The sequence below is a fragment of the Anomalospiza imberbis genome, chromosome 1 (assembly GCF_031753505.1).
Source record: "Anomalospiza imberbis isolate Cuckoo-Finch-1a 21T00152 chromosome 1, ASM3175350v1, whole genome shotgun sequence".
NCBI lineage: Eukaryota > Metazoa > Chordata > Aves > Passeriformes > Viduidae > Anomalospiza > Anomalospiza imberbis.
Window position 1 is genome coordinate 53,093,429 of NC_089681.1, and position 20,525 is coordinate 53,113,953.

At 39.1% G+C, this 20,525-nt stretch overlaps 1 protein-coding gene across 8 annotated transcripts in view; it reads right to left on the reverse strand.

Annotated features, from left to right (window-relative positions):
• The window catches only part of SPIRE1 (spire type actin nucleation factor 1), a 128,521-nt gene that overhangs the window by 45,394 nt on the left and 62,602 nt on the right, over window positions 1–20,525 (reverse strand). For all 8 annotated transcript variants that reach the window (XM_068192759.1, XM_068192742.1, XM_068192750.1 and 5 more), the window contains exon 4: window positions 4,801–4,926. In XM_068192759.1, coding sequence (XP_068048860.1) covers window positions 4,801–4,926 — 126 coding nt within the window. The remainder of the gene's footprint in view (window positions 1–4,800; window positions 4,927–20,525) is intronic.

The following is a 20,525-nucleotide window of genomic DNA, read 5'->3' on the forward strand; positions in this document are numbered from 1 at the left end:
ACTGAGCACCACTGAAAAGCGCCTGATGCTGTTGTCTTCACACCCTTCCCTCAGGTATTGAGAGACATTGATGAGCCTTCTCATTTCCAGACTGAACAGCCCTGGGTCTTTCTGCCTTTCCTCACAGGAGAGCTGTTTCAGTCCTTCATCATCTTCCTGGCCCTTCCCTGGACTCTCTCCATGGTGTCAATGTCTCTCCTGCTCTGGGGAGCCCAGAGCTGGACCCAGCACTCCAGCTGTGGCCTCACGAGTGCTGAGCAGAGGGGGAGGATCACCTCCCTCAACCTGCTGGCAACATTCCTCCGAATGCAGCCTGGGACACCACTGGCCTTCTTTGTAGCAAGGGCACTTTGCTGGTTTGCTCAGCCATGAAGTGCATGTGGAACATTAACTCCAGGAGAAGGCAAGACTGGGCAGTAACAGGGAGCCAGAGGAGGACTAGGGCAGATATCCCTTCAAAAAAGCATGTTCACAATGTGGATACAGCCCTGCTGAATCCCCTGTCTGATCCAGAGCACCAATTTTGCATTCCTTTGCTTGCATAGTCTCTCCTGTCTCTCTCAGTCACACTTGATGCCATTTCTGAGCGATGTGTGTGACCTTTTCAGATACTTCACAGCAGGAACAGTTGCTTTATCCTATGGACATCACTTATTTGTGCCTACAGTTCTGTCTATGGCCAGGTGTCACAAAAGGTTATGTCAATGACTTTTGGATGATCCTGAAAAAGATGTATCTTTTCTTTTACATGGGTCAATTTTTAGCAGATATTCAAATTACCTTGCCCCCTGCCATACATTTGTGCATTTCCTTCATCTTGTGGACGATTTTCCCCCCAAAACAATGGCAGGGGGGGAAAGAGAAAGAGAAAGAAAGAGAGAGAGAGAGAATCCCTTTCTGTGGGATTTTCGTACTGTAATTTTGAAAGCTCACTTCTTGACATGAAAAACAAGCTGTACTCTACCTTTGTTATCAGCTGTAAAAGCTTAAACAGCAGGTCACAAGTACTAGGAGGTCTTGGCCCATCAGAAAACCACTCCTGGATACCAGCAGATGGTACCCAGGGTGAGTCTGCAGGAAGGGCAGCTTTCACAGACCCTGAGCAGCATGCAGGTGCTGCCAGCAAGCTGGAAAACACCCCTGTAAACTTGCTAAAAAAACTTCACCTTGCAAAAAGAAAACTTTTAGTTGTTTACTTTCTTAAACTATTGCAACAGTGCTATCACATCTTTCTCAACTCTGCCCATCCTGAGCATCCACTACATTAAACATTTCACACTTTTCAAGAATGGGAGCAACATCTCCCTGTCTGCCAGTCAGCTTTGCTGCTGACCTTTCATACACAGGGAATTAGACTGGAAATAATCATATGGCATCAAGTATGTGACAAAGTGCCTTAAACCTTCTATTTGACATCCATTGAGATGATACGAACAGCTCACTCATCGCTTCATCATCTCAGATTAATACACTCCCCCAGAATCATGCCAGTCCAACCCTTTGTGAATCTATGCTCTATTTGTTATATGACAGATGATGACTGGGGAACACGTGACTCCTCAGGATATAAATTAGTATTAAAACATATTACAACCTATAAACCTACCCCTCCTACCTACCAATCTATCCCTCTTGAAATCCTGGATTTTCAAAGTTCTGCTAAGTTTTTATAGAGCCAAATTGAAAACAGCATCACAGCAATATTATTTTTCCTGACTCTTTCACAGTTTATTTCTCATCTAAACCTCTTCTAGGGTGCAGCATAATATAGGTCAGATTTAGTTCACTCCAAGCAAGTGAATTTTTACTGATAAAAATTCTCCCTCTTTCACTACAGTGAAGCTGACCAAAGCATTTACTGACCAAAGAATATGAACCTCATATACCTGGGAAACAGATACCCAGATGCCACTCAGTGGCCCTAGAAGGAATCCAATTAATTTCAAAGTAATTTTTATCCACAGGAAAGTTACTTTGAATAATTCCAGAGGATTCTTTCCCTTTTTTGGTGTTTTTAATTTCATTTTGATCTCACATCCACAACAGCATCTAGGTCTGAGGGAATCTAAAGGATGATCTCCAAATTAGGCTGTTATTTTTTGAAACAAACTAACAATTTAAAATTCCTGGCATTGTTAGCATCAAACCCACAATATTATACAGTATATTTTTTTTTTAATTGGAACTGATGTGTGTAACTTGGTTCTTTTCCCCCAGTTCTATGCCAATGAAATCACCACAAATCCATGACGACAAAATTTCCTTATTGAAGTATTCAGTGTTTATCTCCTTTATACCCATTACTTATATGACAACAACAACAGGAAAAGAAAAAAGGAATTCACTAGAAGAGTATTTAACTGTACTCCTCATGACTTAAGATTCTGCTGTGTATTTGCAAGACAGAAGAGCATGTAAACAATAGCACAGCTTTTACTGGCACAAACCTAATGTGATCATATGATCCCTGCTTGCCTCAAGTATAAACTATAAAGGTCATTTTAAAATGGTGCAACAAGATTTATAGCATTGCACCTCATATTTTCTTCATACCAATTTTTTATTTTGTACACCGTATTATTTTCAAAATAAAATATCTTCCAAATCTATAGTTAGATAAAAGCTATGACCAAGGACCAAGCACATAATAAACCCAAAGTATTCAGATTCCAAAAGCTGCTTCCAAGATAATTTTCTCGGTAATTGAAATTACCTAATCATGCCTGCTCAGGGACTGATCCAGAGTAAAATGAAATCAAAAGGTCAAAATCCTGGCCCTGGTTAGGTGCAGCAATAAAAGTCTTACTGATTCAGTAGGGCCAAAATTCCATCCACAAGGATTACTTCCTTTGACCTAAATGTGCTTTGAATCAATGCCTAATAGTCTGTGAGAGGCAAATGGCTTCTTTCATTTGGGATTAACTCATAGTATTCTTTATGGGGTGATCAGATGTTGTTGGGGTTTTATGCCCAATGATAAAATGTGATTAAGTAATTTACAAATTCAAAATGCCTTTCCACTTTTAAAAATATTTTTAAAATATTATTGTTAAGACATGATTTTACATGGCTACAGGCCACAATGTTTTATTTTGACATTGACAACAAAGATGCCTTATTACTGCTCACTGTGGCCAAGGTGTTTGAGAACTATTGGAAACAATTCCTCTCTGAGCAGAAAGAAGAACTCTGAAGGGTGTTATCTTTGGGCCTCAACATGGGCTTTGCAATAGCTGTTGAGTGAGGTGTTTCCAGCACAGGTCCCTCAGTCAATATAGCCAGTAGTTAAAAGCCAAGATGTGAAATCAATGATGTCAAGGTTTGGGAGACAGCTTTAGCATGGAGATCTTGTATCCTGGCTGCTTCCTGTATCAGGGACATTGGATGCAGATGTGCCATAACACAGGCACTTCAGAAAACAAGTGGCTCTTTAGCCATGCTGACACTGCTAAAATTATCCTTGTATGACATTGCTTTAGTTTAAAAATTGCTTTCCGTTTGAATAGGACTGGAGAAGAAGTGGAGATGAAATGTGACCTGTGCAGCAGAAAAACATCTCAGAAGGATTCACCCTCCTGGATGATGCATCTCACTCAGGAAGGAAAGAGCAGCAGCCCCTTATGTCTCTGACTAGTTTGCATCTTCCACCACCAGTGTGCTAAAAGCTCTCTTGTACTCATCTGAGGCTCATCTGACCCTTTAATGAGCTGATTCAGCCCATTAACCTGATAAGGAGTAACTCCTTTACTTTTTGTTTTGCTTGATATTTACTGCATTTGCTCCCTAGAACCAGAAGAAGGAAAACAGTGGGAGTACATGTGCGTGGGTGGAACAGATCTGCCTTTTTCAGCAGCAAAATTTTTAGGTCAGCCTGTAAAATCTTATCCTGCTTTTCAAAGGTACTGTAGATCTTGACTTACAAAAGAAAAGAAAATCCTTGAGGGATTTATTAAGAAAAAAAAATTATGAAAGCGTTGCTACTGGGTAGGTTTGCTTTGGTGAAGAAACCAGCTTTGAGAAATGAGTTTCCCTTCCTGCCCTTCCCCTCACCCACCAGTTTTCCAATGTTACCAGCACCCAGACTGTTTTAATACAATTGTTCACAGGGCCACTCTGCAGGCCAGATCACTGAAACTATTTGCAGTATCAACCTTAAAATCACTCCTCAGCCAGACCTGTTAATTGCAATGTTTCACAGGATGGCCTTTCAGCCAACAATAACAGCCAAACAAGCAGTGAACATAAGCATTGTGACCTGAAGGGGAAAATTTTTCTATTTTTAAAGTTGGCTCTGCTGTGAAACCAATGTGACAGACAACAAACCAATCATACAGCAGAAGGTAAGAGAAGCTGCTGACTGGGGACAAAACACAAACAAGAAGAATCTCAGATAATTCTCAGCAAAAAGAATCCCCTCATGGGAAGGAGCTGAGGAAGAACAGGCAAAGCTCTGACACTTCATAACATCCCAAAAACACCAGAGAAGATTTTAGACTCAAATATATTGCATACACGCATACAGGAATGGGTACATGTATGCAATGTATTACCCTCCAAGAAAATACTCTGCTTTACTCCCAAATAGACTAATCACAATTAATAACAAATTCTGAAGGATGGAAATGGTTACAGGCCAAAATTTAAAAAAAAACCCTCTGCTGAAGGAGTGTACTCCCTGAAAACTACAGATACCTCCTCAAGCATCTGACATTCCCTATTGTCTGGGTACAGAAGTGATTTTGTAAGCCAAATTCACACGGTGATGAGCTCAAAAGCAAATAACATTCTCAGACCGCTTACCTCTTTTGCACTTTTAATTTTGGCCAGGAAAGTGTAGAGCTCCATTGTTTCGGCAAACAGAGCCCGACACACTGCTTGGTAGTGGTTGGGCGCCTCCGATCGGGTTGGCAGGTGGGCAGCACACAGCTAGGGAGAAAAACAACAGGATCAAAACAATGCCCCGTTGCTTTCATTAATGCTACAGAGCATGAGATAACATTAAAGTGAATGCAACCAAACATCAAGGGCACAAGCATCCATGAGACATTTCAGTATAGTCAGGAATTGGGGTCTATTTTATATACCTTCTGTTCCTATGTTTTATGAGAAGAGTACTATAGGAATGGTAAAGGTACTGGTAGACCATGTTCTGGAAAACCAAGACACTGTTTTTTCATAACAAAAAAGAAAAAAAGGGGGCGGACAATATAATTCAACGTAATTGTCATAATTGTGAAAACAAGCCATCTTGCAGTAACAAATTTTGGGAAAACATACTTAATTCAAACTGGCCTTACCAGTAAGCGTTAAGTATGCCTATGAACGTGGAAGAGAACTGTATCCCTACCAGTTTATGAAAGGATGGAAGGTGAAGCAAGGAAAAAAGTACAGTGTAATCATCAAGCTGAAACTCCGATCAGATTTATTTCAAGCAGCACAAAGATTTTAAAAATCAGCAAGAGCTATGGAAGCACAGGCTTATTTATTGCTTTACCTCAGACATTCATGAACATTTCCAAACACAGGCATAGCTAATGCAAGGGAACCCTGCAGGTGTTTCCATATACACTAAACTTGCAAAACTCTGAAAACCTATTCAAATCACTAAGAATTATTCACAATTACTGATGAACAGTCAGTCCAGCATTGCTTTTAGAGTAAAACATGTAGCTCCCGTTTGCAACAAGAGAAGATTCACTGAAACCATTTCATTTACATGTCAAACTGAGAACCTGAGTGGTTTGAGTGACGTCCAGCTTCATGAACATATCATGTTCATGGAAATATTGGCTGAAAACAGACAGAATAAAATAACATCTGTAATTTGTTTCCTAAACACTTTTAAATTTAAAAAAATCACAAAGCTGAAACTTGAGTATGGCTGGCTGTATACTGGTGTATATGTAAAAAAAAAGTCTTAATCAAGGTCATTAAATTCGTTTTTTTAATGAGATTATATAGTAACTATTATATATAAATATATATATAGCTACATTCAGATCTCCAGAACTAAAGCTTGAGACAAAAGCCTCTTTAGCAGAAGAGCCCTTAATTAGCCTAGTGGCATACTTGTCTAAATCTCTCCTGTTATTACAGTGAATGCTGTGGTTACAAGGGGCACGATGCATGTAAAGCTCAGGCTGCTTTTCCATATTGCTTTCCATTTGATTTAAATCCATGCTGCCACTAAAAGGTGTGGTCCTGTGGCCTCCAGCTATAGGAATCCACGGATACCCTTATGCTGGCACAGGAGTTCATGCCCTAACTCAGAGATGATTACTCACCCAGACAAAAATTATCAATGTGAAGGAAGTGGAGCAGGAGACAATTACTCTTCATGGCAGGGACACACTCACAGAACTGAAGGCAAAACGGAGCAAGGAGAACGTGCTGCCAGGGTGGGAAAAGGGAGGAAGGGCTGAGCAATTGTGTTTGGGTACAGTCAGATTTAGACTGCCTCAATCCCATTGACAAGTTGCTCTCTGAGGCCATAGGCCCCTTGCTATCTTTTATTTCTTCTCATTAGAATAACAATACAGAGCCCAGTGGTCAGATTTGGTCAACTCCTTTGATAAACCTTTACAGGCACAATTTGGACTCCTGCAATATCCTCTTCTGATTATGTACCCCTATGTATTTATCTCCTTTTAGTTGTAAAAAAGAATGTACATACAGAAAGTTTATATATATATATGTGTGTGTGTGTGTGTGTGTGTGTATATATTTATTCCTTTCAAATATTATTCTTCCACGTAGGAAATTCAAGGCAGCTATGTTCATGAAATTGCCCTTGATCCCTACACTTCGCTTTTTATGTTTTTTTACAGTGGATGGCCAAAATTTTCTTACACTCTTCAAATTTATTTCTGGATAATCACAAATACATAGTTGACATATGTCTCCCCTTTTCTCCCCACTCCAACTCCCTCCTTTTTTTCCTTTTTTCCTTCCTTTTTTTTAATTTTCTTTTTTTCCTTTTTCCCTTTTTAACAAATCAGATCATCTCCTTGGCAGATAAAGGGAGAAAAACCAAAACAGATGCACGCCTAATGTGTGCAATAGTGATAACACATATCAAAAAGATAGAAATCTACTAAGCATTTCCCTTAATGAAAATACTAGAACATTAGACCAGTTCTGAGTATGGTTGTGCACTTTTTCTCAATAATGAATCATGTCCATACTTGCCTTATTATTTTTCATTTTCTAGTTATTAATTATAGTACAGAAAAAAGGGTTTCTAAAATACACTACTTACAAAAATAAAAATAATAGCAACAGCGATTTTGAAAGAGGTCATAAAATGTTATAAGTCTTCATAGCTGAGAATACATTTTTATTATTATACAGACTGCACACATGTTTTTAAGAATCCTTTTTTTCTTTATTCAGAGGCATGTAAGTTAGGAACATTTTGCATCAAACGTTGAGAAAGTTAATGAAATGCAGTGGTGACAAGTTCAAGCAGGGAATGCTTGTAATATTGATTCCATTAGTGAACACAAAGTAAAGCAAAAAAAAAAAAAAAAAAAGCCTGCTGCTGATCTGAAGTTACAAAAGCAATCACATAAAACCTGACCATTTGCTTTGCAAAGGTTAGGCTGCAGGTATTAAAAGAGGGCCAGCAGCTTCTACTAACTTTCATGTTCTGAGAAATCAGTCTCTGAGTGATCTTACATTATGTGAAGACACATTACATAATAAAACTCCTTGTGGTAATATTAAGTCAAACGACTCAACATGATGTTTTTGGATTAGGGAAGGTAAGCCTGAAGAAAAAGGAAAATGTAAATAGGACAGGCTGATTTTTTACCCCTCTTCATTGTAATATATTGTACTTGCACATTGGTTCAGAATGCCTGACAAGCTGTAACTTCTGCATGAAAAAATACTACAAAATCTAAGCAGGCAAGGCAAATCAAGCATGAAATGTCACTTCTAGCCTGAGTTCAGGATATTTATCCACTTAAAAAAACTTAAATGTTTAAGTTTATGGTAGTAGTGTTTGAAAGGCTATGTTACTGTAATACACAACAAAAATCCCAGTCAGTATGTTTTAATAACGGAGATATGAAAGGAAAGGTACCTAATAAAAATCCTCCTCTTACTGTGTCATAGTGGTAGTACTGTAAGAAGGATTAAGATCATATATGCAGTCTTTTCCAGTCATTTTGAGGGTGTATGCTTATTCTGACACTTGCCTTTTCATCCCTCATGATACAACTTAAAACTACCCTAAGGGGAAGGAACTCAAACAGTGCCCAGAGCTTAATACAAGGCCTGTTTGTTCTGCTTCCAAGAAGTCTCAAAAAGTATGGTTCAAAACAGATTATGTGGTCTTTGCAAACTGGTGAAATAATAAAAATATTATCAACTACTAAAACATTAACTAGCTCAGTCTGTAAATATTTCCATTTGCAATCATTATGAAGAGCTGGGATTTCTGAATATTTTTTTTTTCCTAACTGAGCCTATCCGAAACCCCAGCTTGACCCAAAGCATTCAATTTTTGCTTAGATCACTAAGAAGATTAGAGGCTGTTTCCATCCACATTCAGGGTTCACAGGAAAAAAAGGCATTATGTAAATATCATAGCCTTGCCAGCTCCTCCAACTTCATCCTCAGTTGACTAAGAAACAGGGTGCACCAAGCCAAAGCGGTGCTAACAGGAATCACAATTTAACCATCTGAAGAGATCAAACAGCATTTCGTGCATTTGTTTGAATATATTCCAGCAAGGCCTCCATAAAGTTACAAGAAATACAACTGACTCTCCCACTAAAATGCAGCTAAGTTTTGCAAAACCTTTTGGCTAGATATATACTGGAAGCTTCATCAAAACACCTGGGCTGCTGGAATTAAGATTTCAGAAGACAAAGAGTGTTTCCACTTGTAATTATCTTGGGGAATGCACCACAAAGAAGAAAAAGATTTCTTTTTCCCATGGGCCACAAAGACAGGCCATTGATATTATGCAAAACATATTACCAGCCTGCAAATGCCAGGCTTGTTAAGCATTTTGAAAGCCCTGGAGTATTAACAAAGACTTAAAAGATGCACTTTTTCTTAAGCAAAAAGAAGTTATTTTAACCAACAGATCACTGAACATGCAAGTGTACTAGGTATTTGCCTCATCCTTTCCAGTATGGTACTGCAACATGTTCACAAAATAAAACTCAGCTTGAGATGCCTTTTCAAGTCAAGGCTATTTTTTGAAATATTTTATCTCCATGAAAATAAACTACAGTTTATGATTTGGCTTTTGTTTTCATATATATCCTTCTTAATATGAATATGAACTTCAAGAAGCCACATACCTTACCAGAGAAATCTTACCAGGACAGTACCTGCATATATGTAAAATTCAACCAAGCATTTTGCTCTGCTTTATTATCCAGAATAATGTTGAGGGATGGGCTGTTGACAGGAATAAGTGTTTTGCCATGAGTTTGTAAGATGTTTCTGCCTGCTAGGACCACCCCTGTGCACAGTACCCACAACTTAGGCACAGTACAAGTTTTGAGGTAGCTTTCATGACACCTGGAGCCATTTCACCTGCTTCCCAGCACTTCAGAGCTGCTCTCTCAAACATCCCAGGCAGCCATGTGCCCCTGGCTCTGCTGCTTGTAACTGCAGTGGGCCAAGGACTGCCTGGTCCCTCTGATAAGGATTCTAGGGGAACACTACTGAGGAAACACTGCAGTAGGATAAAAGGGATGGGAGTTGAGTTAGCTATTAATCCACAAAATAAATTAAGAGAAAATATAGAAAGTATTCACAGAAAGTTACTCTTCACCTGCAAAAATGTGGTAACTTTTTAATTGATATTTTAAATCATCTTTTGCAAGTGCCACGGAATGTCCGATTGCTTGTGAGCTCCTAGTCCATTTGGCACACCTCAAGGGAAAGGTAGGTTTTCTGGAAATTGAAGCAAATTGCTAGTATCAAGAACATCTACCTGAGTATTTAAGTGTTCTCCACCACTCTGGTAAGGCCTTCTCTTGTGCTGGTATTTGTTGTTTTGATCATTGCTTTGGGGTGGACAAGGCAAGTACTACACAGTTCCCTGCTTTCACAATTTCCAAATTTAATGTTTTGAGTGATCCTCCCCATAAAATCCTTTAGTAAATACAGTCTTTCTTTACTGATTTTCCTTTCTAGTATGAACCTGCAAATGCAGCAGCAGAGCTACTGCATTTAGCAATAACAGGTATAATTTGAAGAAATAGTGGCCTTCGTTGGTTCTCTCTTTCAAGACTGTGTAAAGGACACAACAAGGTAGCTGCTGAAATTAAAGCCAAATCTGCAAATGGAAATTGGGTGATGCAAGGATTGAAAACACTGCTTTGCATAGGATCCTGATCCTTAAAGAAATGTCCACTTGTCTGTATCAGATAATCGTCATTGCCATCGCTAACTACCCTCTGCTTTGCAAAGCATAAGGATTAAAGGCTTTGAGCAAATTATTTATATATATGCTGAAATGTCAAACAGGAATGGACTCACAAATGTTTACATATGCCTTCCTGAGTCAAAACTTAAGTCAGCCTGCAAGTAAAATTGAAAGACACTCGTCATGAGGGTAGACTGTGCTGGGAAATGCTGCTGTGAGGTTTTGGATGCTGCTGCTGTTTTCGAAACACAAAGCAAAACACACAGCTTCAAAATGTTGAGGATGAAACTGGTTCATAGTTAAGGACTCCCTTCCACTATTTTTTCCTGAACAGAATATCTGTCCCGACACTGTTTCCTTCAGGTACCAATTGCATTGAGGTGCTGAGCACCATGACTCATTTTCTTTCTTAAGATCTTAACACTACACAGCTATTTGATGAGTCTTAACTACTTTTCCATGCTATTAGACTGAATTTAAGCAGTGATGAGAATCTTGATAAAACTGCAGCAGACAGCATCTACAAGACTAACACCTCACTGAACTGTCTCACCTATAAACTTGAACCTTACCCAACAACAGACAATTAAAGGTGAAGATAATTTGTAATCTGTTACATTTATATGATACTATCTTTAGGTAAATGAGTCTTACAAATATTTAACATAATTACAAACATTTTTGAAAGTACTTAAAACTTACACTGGTGTCAGGAAGAGAAAAGCAAACTCTACTATACGTTACTGACTACATCTCAATTTTTAAGCCAAATCCTGTATTTTTCATGCTCAGTGAACCCTATTCTCACTCTTTATTAGGTTTCTAAGAATGACTATCAAAATAGACTTTAAATGAAAGTCAACCTATGTTTTTTTTGAGACAATTATTATTTCCACTGGACATTTTGATATTAAGTTTTCAATGACTGACTAATTTTCTGTGCTAGTGCAGACTTCTTGACAAAGTTGCATTTGTATAAATTCTCATTTCTACTTGAAAGCTACGAGGATATTTTTACCCCTGAAATACAGCCCCCTGCATACAGCTGTTTCTGGACTATGTGTTAGGTGTATTGTTACACTGTCTTTACACAGTGGACTAACAACATCCTGCTTCTCAAAGAGACTTGTCTCAAAAGAGCCAATTAAGTGAAAACCAATTCTGCATTCTCTCTTAGTTTCAGGGAAACTGTGCTCTGTTGTTTCTTAGCAGAATAATGGAGGAATTAATAATATAAATATGCAGTAATCTGAATTTGCTAGCTCTCGTTCTTTGACTATTCAGTGGAACATCAATGGGATTATTCATGGGCAAGGGAGAAAACCTACCATTTCTATTTTTCCCTTTTTTTAACATGAAATGTCAATCTCTGCAACACTTAGCAAAACCACTAGGTAGCCTGCCAGCAGCAACTGCTTTCTAAAGCTCCCTGCTTCACAGGCAGACAACAGCTTATTGCAACTCTCATCTGTACCACTCACACATCTGCATTTCACGCTGGAGGAGCAGAGTGAAGGATGAGACGGAGGCATCTGGGTAAGAAAACCAGCTTCAAAAGCAGAGTAGAGGCGTAGATGGGAAAACATGATAAAACTGGATAATTAAAGGAGAAGGGGAGTGGCTGTGCATATTCACATGGCTACTTGTAGTTATTTAGCTAACAGCCCATTAAGCTGTGGAACCACCCTTCACATTATTAAATAACTTAGACCTGAACAACTGCTAGCAAAGAGCTGCACCCTTATAATGCCATTTGGTATGTTTGTCTGCCATGTTACTCAGGCCCCTCTGAGGGTTGAAGGGTGCCTTCTACCACTACTGAATTACTGCTTCTGTTCAGGAGAAGAGAGGAGAGTTAGTTTTGTACCAGGATGCTTGGCATATGCAGCAGAGAATGAGGGCAGGATGGAAGCCCTTCTTTCTTCCCCTCTCCCCAAGACCTCACACAAGCAGATAAAGCAGTGATTACACCCAGGCTGCTGCTTGGAAAAAGAAAAAAAAACAAAAAATAAAACAAAAGAAGCGTATCTAAGGAAAAACAGTAGAATAGTGAAGTTTGTAAAACAGTTTAAATGAGAAAGCAATTTTATCAAAAGGTACAATAAAATGTTGGGAAATGACCCGTAAATCAGAAACCACATCACAGTGACACACGTAGAAAAGGAAAGGGAGAATACTGCAGAGGAGAGGCTATATCTCTGTTTTTGAATAATGCCCATCAGTCTCGTCACTACACAGTTCAGATGTTTGTGTACATTCTGAGAGACAATATATCAATGTAAGGCAGTTTATTCATGAGCCACTTAAAATCCAATTAAAATATATCAACTAAAATAAAAACATGCACTTTCCTTGGCAGCAATTTACAGTTCACATACAAAGCTTTAAAGTGTATGTGTGTGTGGGAAGCTTGTTTGTTTTTATGTAAAGTGCTGAAACTTCTCTCAGTAGGCATAATAATAATAATAATAATAATTTGCTTTCATGTTTTGTCCTGAAGCATGACTTTTTTATTCTTATCCAAAAAACAGCTTTCCAGCCACATAACCAAATAGACAGCATTACTAAGCATAACAAGCTTTTAAACTTCACTCCCAATGAAAAAATCAAGTCACTTCTAACCAGTCTCATTTTGCTTTCATTAGACCTCAGTGTATGGAAAGCTTTTCTACTCGTTCATGTATGCCTACTCCTTATTTGTACTACCTTTGTCAGGGAAACCAGGTCTTGGAACCCTGATTGCATGAAAAAGGCTTACAGAAAAATTCTTTCTCTTCTTCTTCCAGGCAAGTATGCTTAACACTTTTCTCTTAAAATTTATAGCCACTGAATCTACATTTTAATTGTCTTATCAAGCATTTCAGTTACATAAATGTTAAATATGCCACTCTAAGATAGGTATGAACAAAATTATTTAACCCACAATTTATTGATTAAATTGATTAAGTAATTTTGATTCAAATATATATCCTTGCTTATTCAAAGAGAATCGATACCAAATAAATCAGAACTTTAAATGTGTTTAAAAGTGTTATTTTCTCCTCAGTTCCCTCTGTTTGTAGTGGTGGTGCCCTTTTTTGTCCTTTTCCTTACACACACTTCATTCCTGGAAATTGTCTCCAGCATGGTAATTACTAGAAATTGAACTACCTGGAGCCAATGGCCTTGAAATACTCCCAGAACACAGGTGGGATTAACCACCTGTAGGGACTGCAGATGGTGTTTATACTGCCCAGAATGCTCAGAGGCTTGAGGGAAAGACAACTCTGCTGCTTCACTTTGCCTCCACACGCTTCTTGCCATTGGCAGTAACAGCAGTCAAAGCACCTCTCTGTCAAGGATTCAAAGCCAGTTCATGTACCCCAAACTGTGCTGAGTCTGCACTGTGGGGACTGTAGTTGTGCTGCTGGGGCTCTGTCAGAGCCTTGAAGTCCATGCCCACACACATTCATTCTCCCTTATGATATTAGGAATTACAAATTTTATTTTTGTCAGTGCAGCTGAGGTTAATGCAAAGACCAGTGGGAATCTTTTTTGATATGGGAAACAAAAAAATTCTGGATCAAAGCCATCACTGACCAAATCACATATGATGCTACAGCATATTCTTCCCTGCTGTGTTGGTCCATTTGCACTTCTCTCTGCTCAAAAGATCTTGGTCTCCATATGAACATTTAGGATGGACAGCTGTAGTGAATTATTGAGCATCTTGCAGTAATTTATAGTTTTCTTGAAATCTTAGGTCCTGAACTCATAGGAATATATATGAAATATAACCTTTATTATTTCTAACTAAAATTGTGATTATTCTAGTATCTTTTAAAGACTGATCTCTTGCTGCAATCCTAAAATATATTCGTTTCCTCACATCATGACTTCTTGGAGGAGAAAGCAATGAGTCTCTGCTTCCAAAAGAGATGAACACAGACCCCAACACAAGATGGGAACCCAAAGATGGAGAGCAAGAGAGATTGTCTCTTGCTAATAAACTGAACACAAGAACATTTCTTCCTCTTCCTTAGGGCTTGGCTGTTCTTTCTAACAGCTATCTTGTTTATTTCAAAATATGCTACTTGTAAAAGTAGGCCAACCCATGCACCTGGGCCAATCTCTGACTGCAAAACCAAAAGCACAGTTTGTTTTATTTTCAAATAAACTTCCCTGTACTTTCAAATGCTGACCATTCTTTTGGAAATGAATTTACTTGCACACTCAGAAAAAGATGCATTGGAAAACATATACTTAGTTTAAAGTATTTGAAGAATCTTTCCAACCTTTATTACCTTGCTTTTAATTAGCATAAAATAATTTTGCACTTTAGGTTATTTCAACCATATCAGATAAGTCTTACCATTCTTATCTGAGAAGGACCTTGTAGAAACAGGTATGTTCCTCACTAAAAGGGATGTGGCCCTCAACAGAGAATAATTCAGGGAACAAAAAACAAACAGCAAAAAACCCCAAAAATTAAAAAAAACCTCACACGCCACAACCCAGCTACCAGCCACCTCTTCATCAAAATCTTATTATCTGAAGGGAAAAAGAGAAAATGGAGGTAGGCAAACCATTTTTCTAGTTCTCCAGTCAAGTGCTGCATGACTGCTTTGTTTTCAAACACAGCCCTTGAAATAATTGAACAATTTTGTGCCAAGTACTCTAAGGACCTACACCATAGGTAATTATTTACCTGTTCTCAGTTACACATCATGAAAGATATATCTCTACAAGTCAGGCAGGAACTCCCAGCTCAGTTCTTCAACTTCAAAGCTACCTTTAAAACCCCTGGCACTTGCAGAGGCATCTACTACATGTCCATTGAAATTGATGCTTTTACATGATAAGTCTATCAATGTCTTCTAAAGCAGAAATATAAAGGGAAATATATCTCTGGAAGGTAATTAATACTCTAGTGACCTCAATCCACAGAGAGTAAGGTTATCAAAGGGGTGATCATGGTAGAGCAGTCTCCTGCATGTACTCAAAGACCAATTGTTACTCTTGGACAACTCTTTTCTATACTAACATTTTTCATAATAAAACCACTTTTGAAGGCTGGAATTCAGAGCAGTTATATTTCTAGAAACCAGGACTTCAGAGCAAAGTACAGTAACTAGAAATGCAAGTATATACATCTATTTCAAATATTGCTACCTTCAGAAAGATGAAAGGCAGTTTAACATCAATTTCATACTGAGCTTTATAGCAATGGACAAAGGGACATAACTATGACATTGGCAAAGTGCCTCAACTGGAGTTAGTCAACAGCTCTGAACCAAATTTCATATGTACCATCACATCTACCAAAAGACTGGTGTAAAACTGATGAGTGTTAAAGCTCACAGATGGTTCTGTCAGCAAAGATAACTTAAAACATCACTTTCTTGTCAAAAAGCCCAAAACTGTTTCTAAAGGACTTTTTGCCAGTATCCTGAAGTACACCTCAGTGTCCCACAAGAAAGACGGCTTCAAGAGGAACCTGGGGGAGGCAGGGAAGGCAAGGGGGATCAGTCCCCTCAAACTCTGCACAACACCAACAAGGAGCTGCCAAGAAACCACTCTGCTTGCAGCACCTTCATTAAAAGGCCTAGATAGCTGCCAAATTACCTTCAAAGAGAGGTTATCTTTATCTGCCAGAGTGGTAAAGAAAATTAATAATCCTTTTATTGTGGTAGGCATGCAAGACAAAAGAGGCTGGTGGGGGGTGTCTAGTTATCTTGCTGGTTATCTGCCCTCAGCTGCTCGCTGCCCTGCACCCAGGCACAAGCAATACCTGCCCAGAGATTACAAACCTCCTGAGTTTCACCTTCACAGCAGCAAGTGTCCTGAACACAACAGAAAAGCCTGTCCTGCTTTACCTGCTTGCTTGACCATAGAGCCAGGCTGAGGGCAGGTGGGTGCCATCCATCCCCAGGCCACCAGGAGAGCACCTGGAAGGAGCAGGCATGTTCCCTCTCTCCCTCTCCAAGGTAGGAAAGCAAGCCCAACTCGTAGCGTTCTGAGGTAAGTTTTTTTGGGTTTTTTTTGAAGTAAGGACAGATTTCAGCACTTCTGCTGAAGGTGACACCATGAGGCCAAGTGTCTCTAGCAACCAGACTTCACTGGAAAGTCCCCAGCAAAGTGCCTTGGCTCCAAACACAGTAGGCACCATTACCAGGGCAAGAAATTGCAATAAGCACCCTCCTTTGCTCACCAGCACACTCAAATGTGAAAAGGACTGACATCACCCTTTTAAAAGGAGCACAGTGGTTACTTTCAAAGTAAAGCTGACCACATGTTGACCTCCAGTTACACTGCCCCAGATGAAAAATCAGGACAACTGTTTGAGACACCAAATGACATCACTTTAATTAATGAAACCTGTCTATCAACATAATTCACTTAAACACTTGTCACGTTCAAAGCGGCTTTAAATTTACTTTGAAGGGATTTATGTGAACTGTCCCCAGCTTTCTTCATCAAGCTAAGGTACAAGAATCCCTTCACTTTCTATATGGGTTTATAAGAAATTAAACACAAGGGCAAACACAAGGACAAAATTAACTCACTGAGTATTTTTATTTCCAAACGTGTGTTGCCTAGAAAACATATTCCTTATGTTTTTTACTTCTGGGCCATTAAAAATAGTTCTAAGTGTGACATGCTGCTTCTGCCCAGATATGAAAGACTTAATAAATCTTGCTAATACTGGTCTGAACTTCAGTTTTTTCACTTGTTTTTTTAATATCACATGCTACCACAGAAGATTTTTAAAAAACAAACCCTATAACTCACTTTCTTCACTTAACACTATCATGTTTTTAAACACCACCTTACAATCTTTCTTTTTCAAAAGCTGGATTGAGGGTAGTGATATCTTACACTAACTTATGTAAGTATATGTGACTGTATAAAATACATAAATGGGGGCTTGTTGCATACAGTATGATATAATGGACTGGTAGATGTGAATTGATTAGAAGAGACTAGTTTATAAAGACATTTGGCTTCATGAGAATTTGCTGATTTAAAGCAAGTGTTGGTCTTAATGCTCACATCAAGAAATCTTGGCATGCCAAAAAGAAAATACAATACAATTCCTCAATAGGACCTTCTTGTCCCAACTCCAAGCCTGCTTTGTCCTAAGAGAAGGCGAAAAACCCCAAACCTAGCCAACTTGCTCCAAAAACCCCAACCATACAGCTCTCTTTTGGCTTAAATCACCCAAAGTATCATGTTCTTCCCTGCCAATATGAGTGCAATAACTACAAAAGGAATGCCTGTTTTTTCTAGTGCTTGAAATCAAGTTTCTAGCCTCTTTCTCGGAGATCTATAGATAAATAACAACAAAACAAAGGGTTTTGTTCTCTCTTCAGTGCAGAGGCAATAAAATGCCTGTTTTCCATTCACCCAAGCTTCCGAGAAGAATCTTCCTAGTGCCTTCTTTACAGCCTTTACACAAAGCCAGCCGAGAGCAGCGTGTGAAGCTCTGCCACTGCGTGCAGCTGCCTGCCCTTAGCACAATCCCTGAGCTCTCTGTCCTTGTCAATCCCCCAGCTAAATATTCCTCCTGAGAGGGTCTAGTATGAGTCTCCAAACAACAACTACTCATGGTTGCTACTAAGTGCTGCCAGTTTGCTTTGCCTCCTCTCATAAAATCCCCAAATTGCCATGCCTTTCTATAACAACCAGGCTGCCCTACACCTTCCCCTTCAGTAAAAGCTCTGCCAAGCCTAGTAGATTCAAGGAACTTATCTCCTGGGACCACTTGATTCACTTGCACAGATTAGTGTGAGTTATCTGAAAGGCTGCTCGGTTAAAACATTCAAATCATTCTCCACAATTCCGCATACCCGACCCACGTATGAAGAAGCTTTGGAATGCATGGCCCAAAGTTTGCAGTGAGGCAAACCTGAAAATACATGAGAAGTGCCCTGAAGCCATCACCCAGAGGAATACTGCTTTTCCCATTGTGTTATTTCATTAAAAATATTTACAAATCTATCACTTAAAAACACACTCAGGGCCATGCGTCCTGCAGACAAGAATCTTTTGAAAGCTACCTCTCAGGAGAGCTTCAGTTACAATGCTATTTAGGGATGTTGGAAGTGAATGTTTTAAACAAAAACCTACTGTAAAAAACCTTTTACTAAGCAATGCAAAACATGCCCTGTCTTCAGACTAGTCTTTGGGATAAATACGATATCCTGCCTTTTAGATGTGGATCTTCAGGGGTCAACACAGTCTAGCAGACACTGTTTATTTCTTCGTATCAAATGGCCTTATCTCACTTAAATATTTTTCTAAAATACAGCATGCAACAGTACACTAAGCAAAAGGGAGCAGAAAATAGTATAATAGGAGCACAGTAGTCAAGAGAATACTAAAAACAATCACACAGATAAAAGAGAGCGATTATTATTTTTGACAATTAATGGTACTTTTAAATAAATTCTGTGACCTTTCCTCCAAATGTTTAATTTCTTTTTATACTGTTACTGGCACTGAAATAAATGTGCCAAAAGAAATTTTGCCTCAAGCCCAAGGCTCCCTCTTGAATAATTCAAAAGCAAGAAGATCACAGTGGCTTAATTAAAGGGCCCTCCCTCAGTTTCTTTATTTTTCCCATGTTGCTGTTACAGGACAATATGCCTCTGTAAGGAGTTAAGTAATTTTGCAGCATCTATGCTGCTTCTATTTTCTTTCGCAATGCAATTACACCATTATAAGTGACTCTGGACTAGCAATATTGACAACTGAAATGCCCATAGTTTTTTACATAATTGCTATCAGCAAGATAGTTTTCTTAGCATACTCATATTCAGTGATTTATTTCCTGGCAAGATCTAAAAAAGGCAAAACTTCCACAGCCACTTTTCCTCTTAACTTCTCTCCTGAATAGGCTGATGGATTGTGAGGCTCTAACACCTCAGAGAAGTTAGGGACTCCACAATTTATAGAGGACAAGCACCTGTAGACTCTGCTATTGGACTTTTTCTTTCAGCCTGGAAGGTGTGACATATTTTACCCCAGCTAAATCAGTCAGACTAATTAAGAAGTTCTCCCCCATCCCACAAATCCCGCTTCTCTCATGCCTGTAGAGCACTAGAGCTACAAGAACACCCACAGTGCCTATTTCAAATGAGCTGCAGATGGACAACTTAAAAACTGCAGAAATAAGTTCATCTGCTGTTTTGAACATGGTCAGTGAGCACAGTGACTGGGAAACTGCAGCATGTAATACTACATGAGAAAACTGCCCATCGGTTTTGCGTGTCACCATTAGTTTACCTGTCTACTGAAACATGTATCCCACACATAATGGATGTAATACAGGGGGTCCTGGGAAGCTACACTGGAAATTCCTCATGGGTTATCCTCTGTTGGATGCTGGCATTACACGGAATGCAAATCAAACACTTGCACCTTACAGGCATGATAGAAGACGTCATGAGAGCTTGTGTAAGAATGGCCTTCACTTTTAAAGTATCTGAAGGAGCCTGCAGAGATAAAAAGCTACCAGCAACACCACAAACATCCAAGTCTGCCAAGCCTACATGGGCAGAAAGGATTCTGACAAGATGAATCTTTGCCAAATCCTAACATAAGACAAGCTGCTGTCCTGGCTAATTTTTCTGAGCAGATCTACTGCCTTTACCAGGCTGACAGCGAATCTGAAAAACCCATCATGGCCTTCTGTGCACTTATCAGTTTTAACACCTGGAGAAGAGAGGAGGTTAAGAGTCGGAGAGGAAGACTCAGGCAGATCCCTCCAGCTTTGGCCAGGTCAGGCAGCACTGACTAACAGGCAGCTGAGTGCTGCAGTTAATCTGTAGGGCAGAGAAGATATGAGTCCTTTTTGTAATAGTGGCCCTGCTCTTTTCCTGCTTTGTTATGGGTCTCTACAGCTTTACTGTGTTAATTGACCATTACCCTGATTTCCAGTCATTACTTAGAATTTCAAATTAATCTGATCAAGCAGAACATATCTTGTGAAAGTAAACACTCATTGATCTACTTTAGTCTCCAGTATATATTTTAGGCAGCGCAGGCCCACTCAGATTCTTTGATACTTCAGATGCATTATTTCTTACAGAATGCTTTGCACATTTTTGAACTTGTATCTTTTATGGGATAACTGGAGCTCTGTCATGAC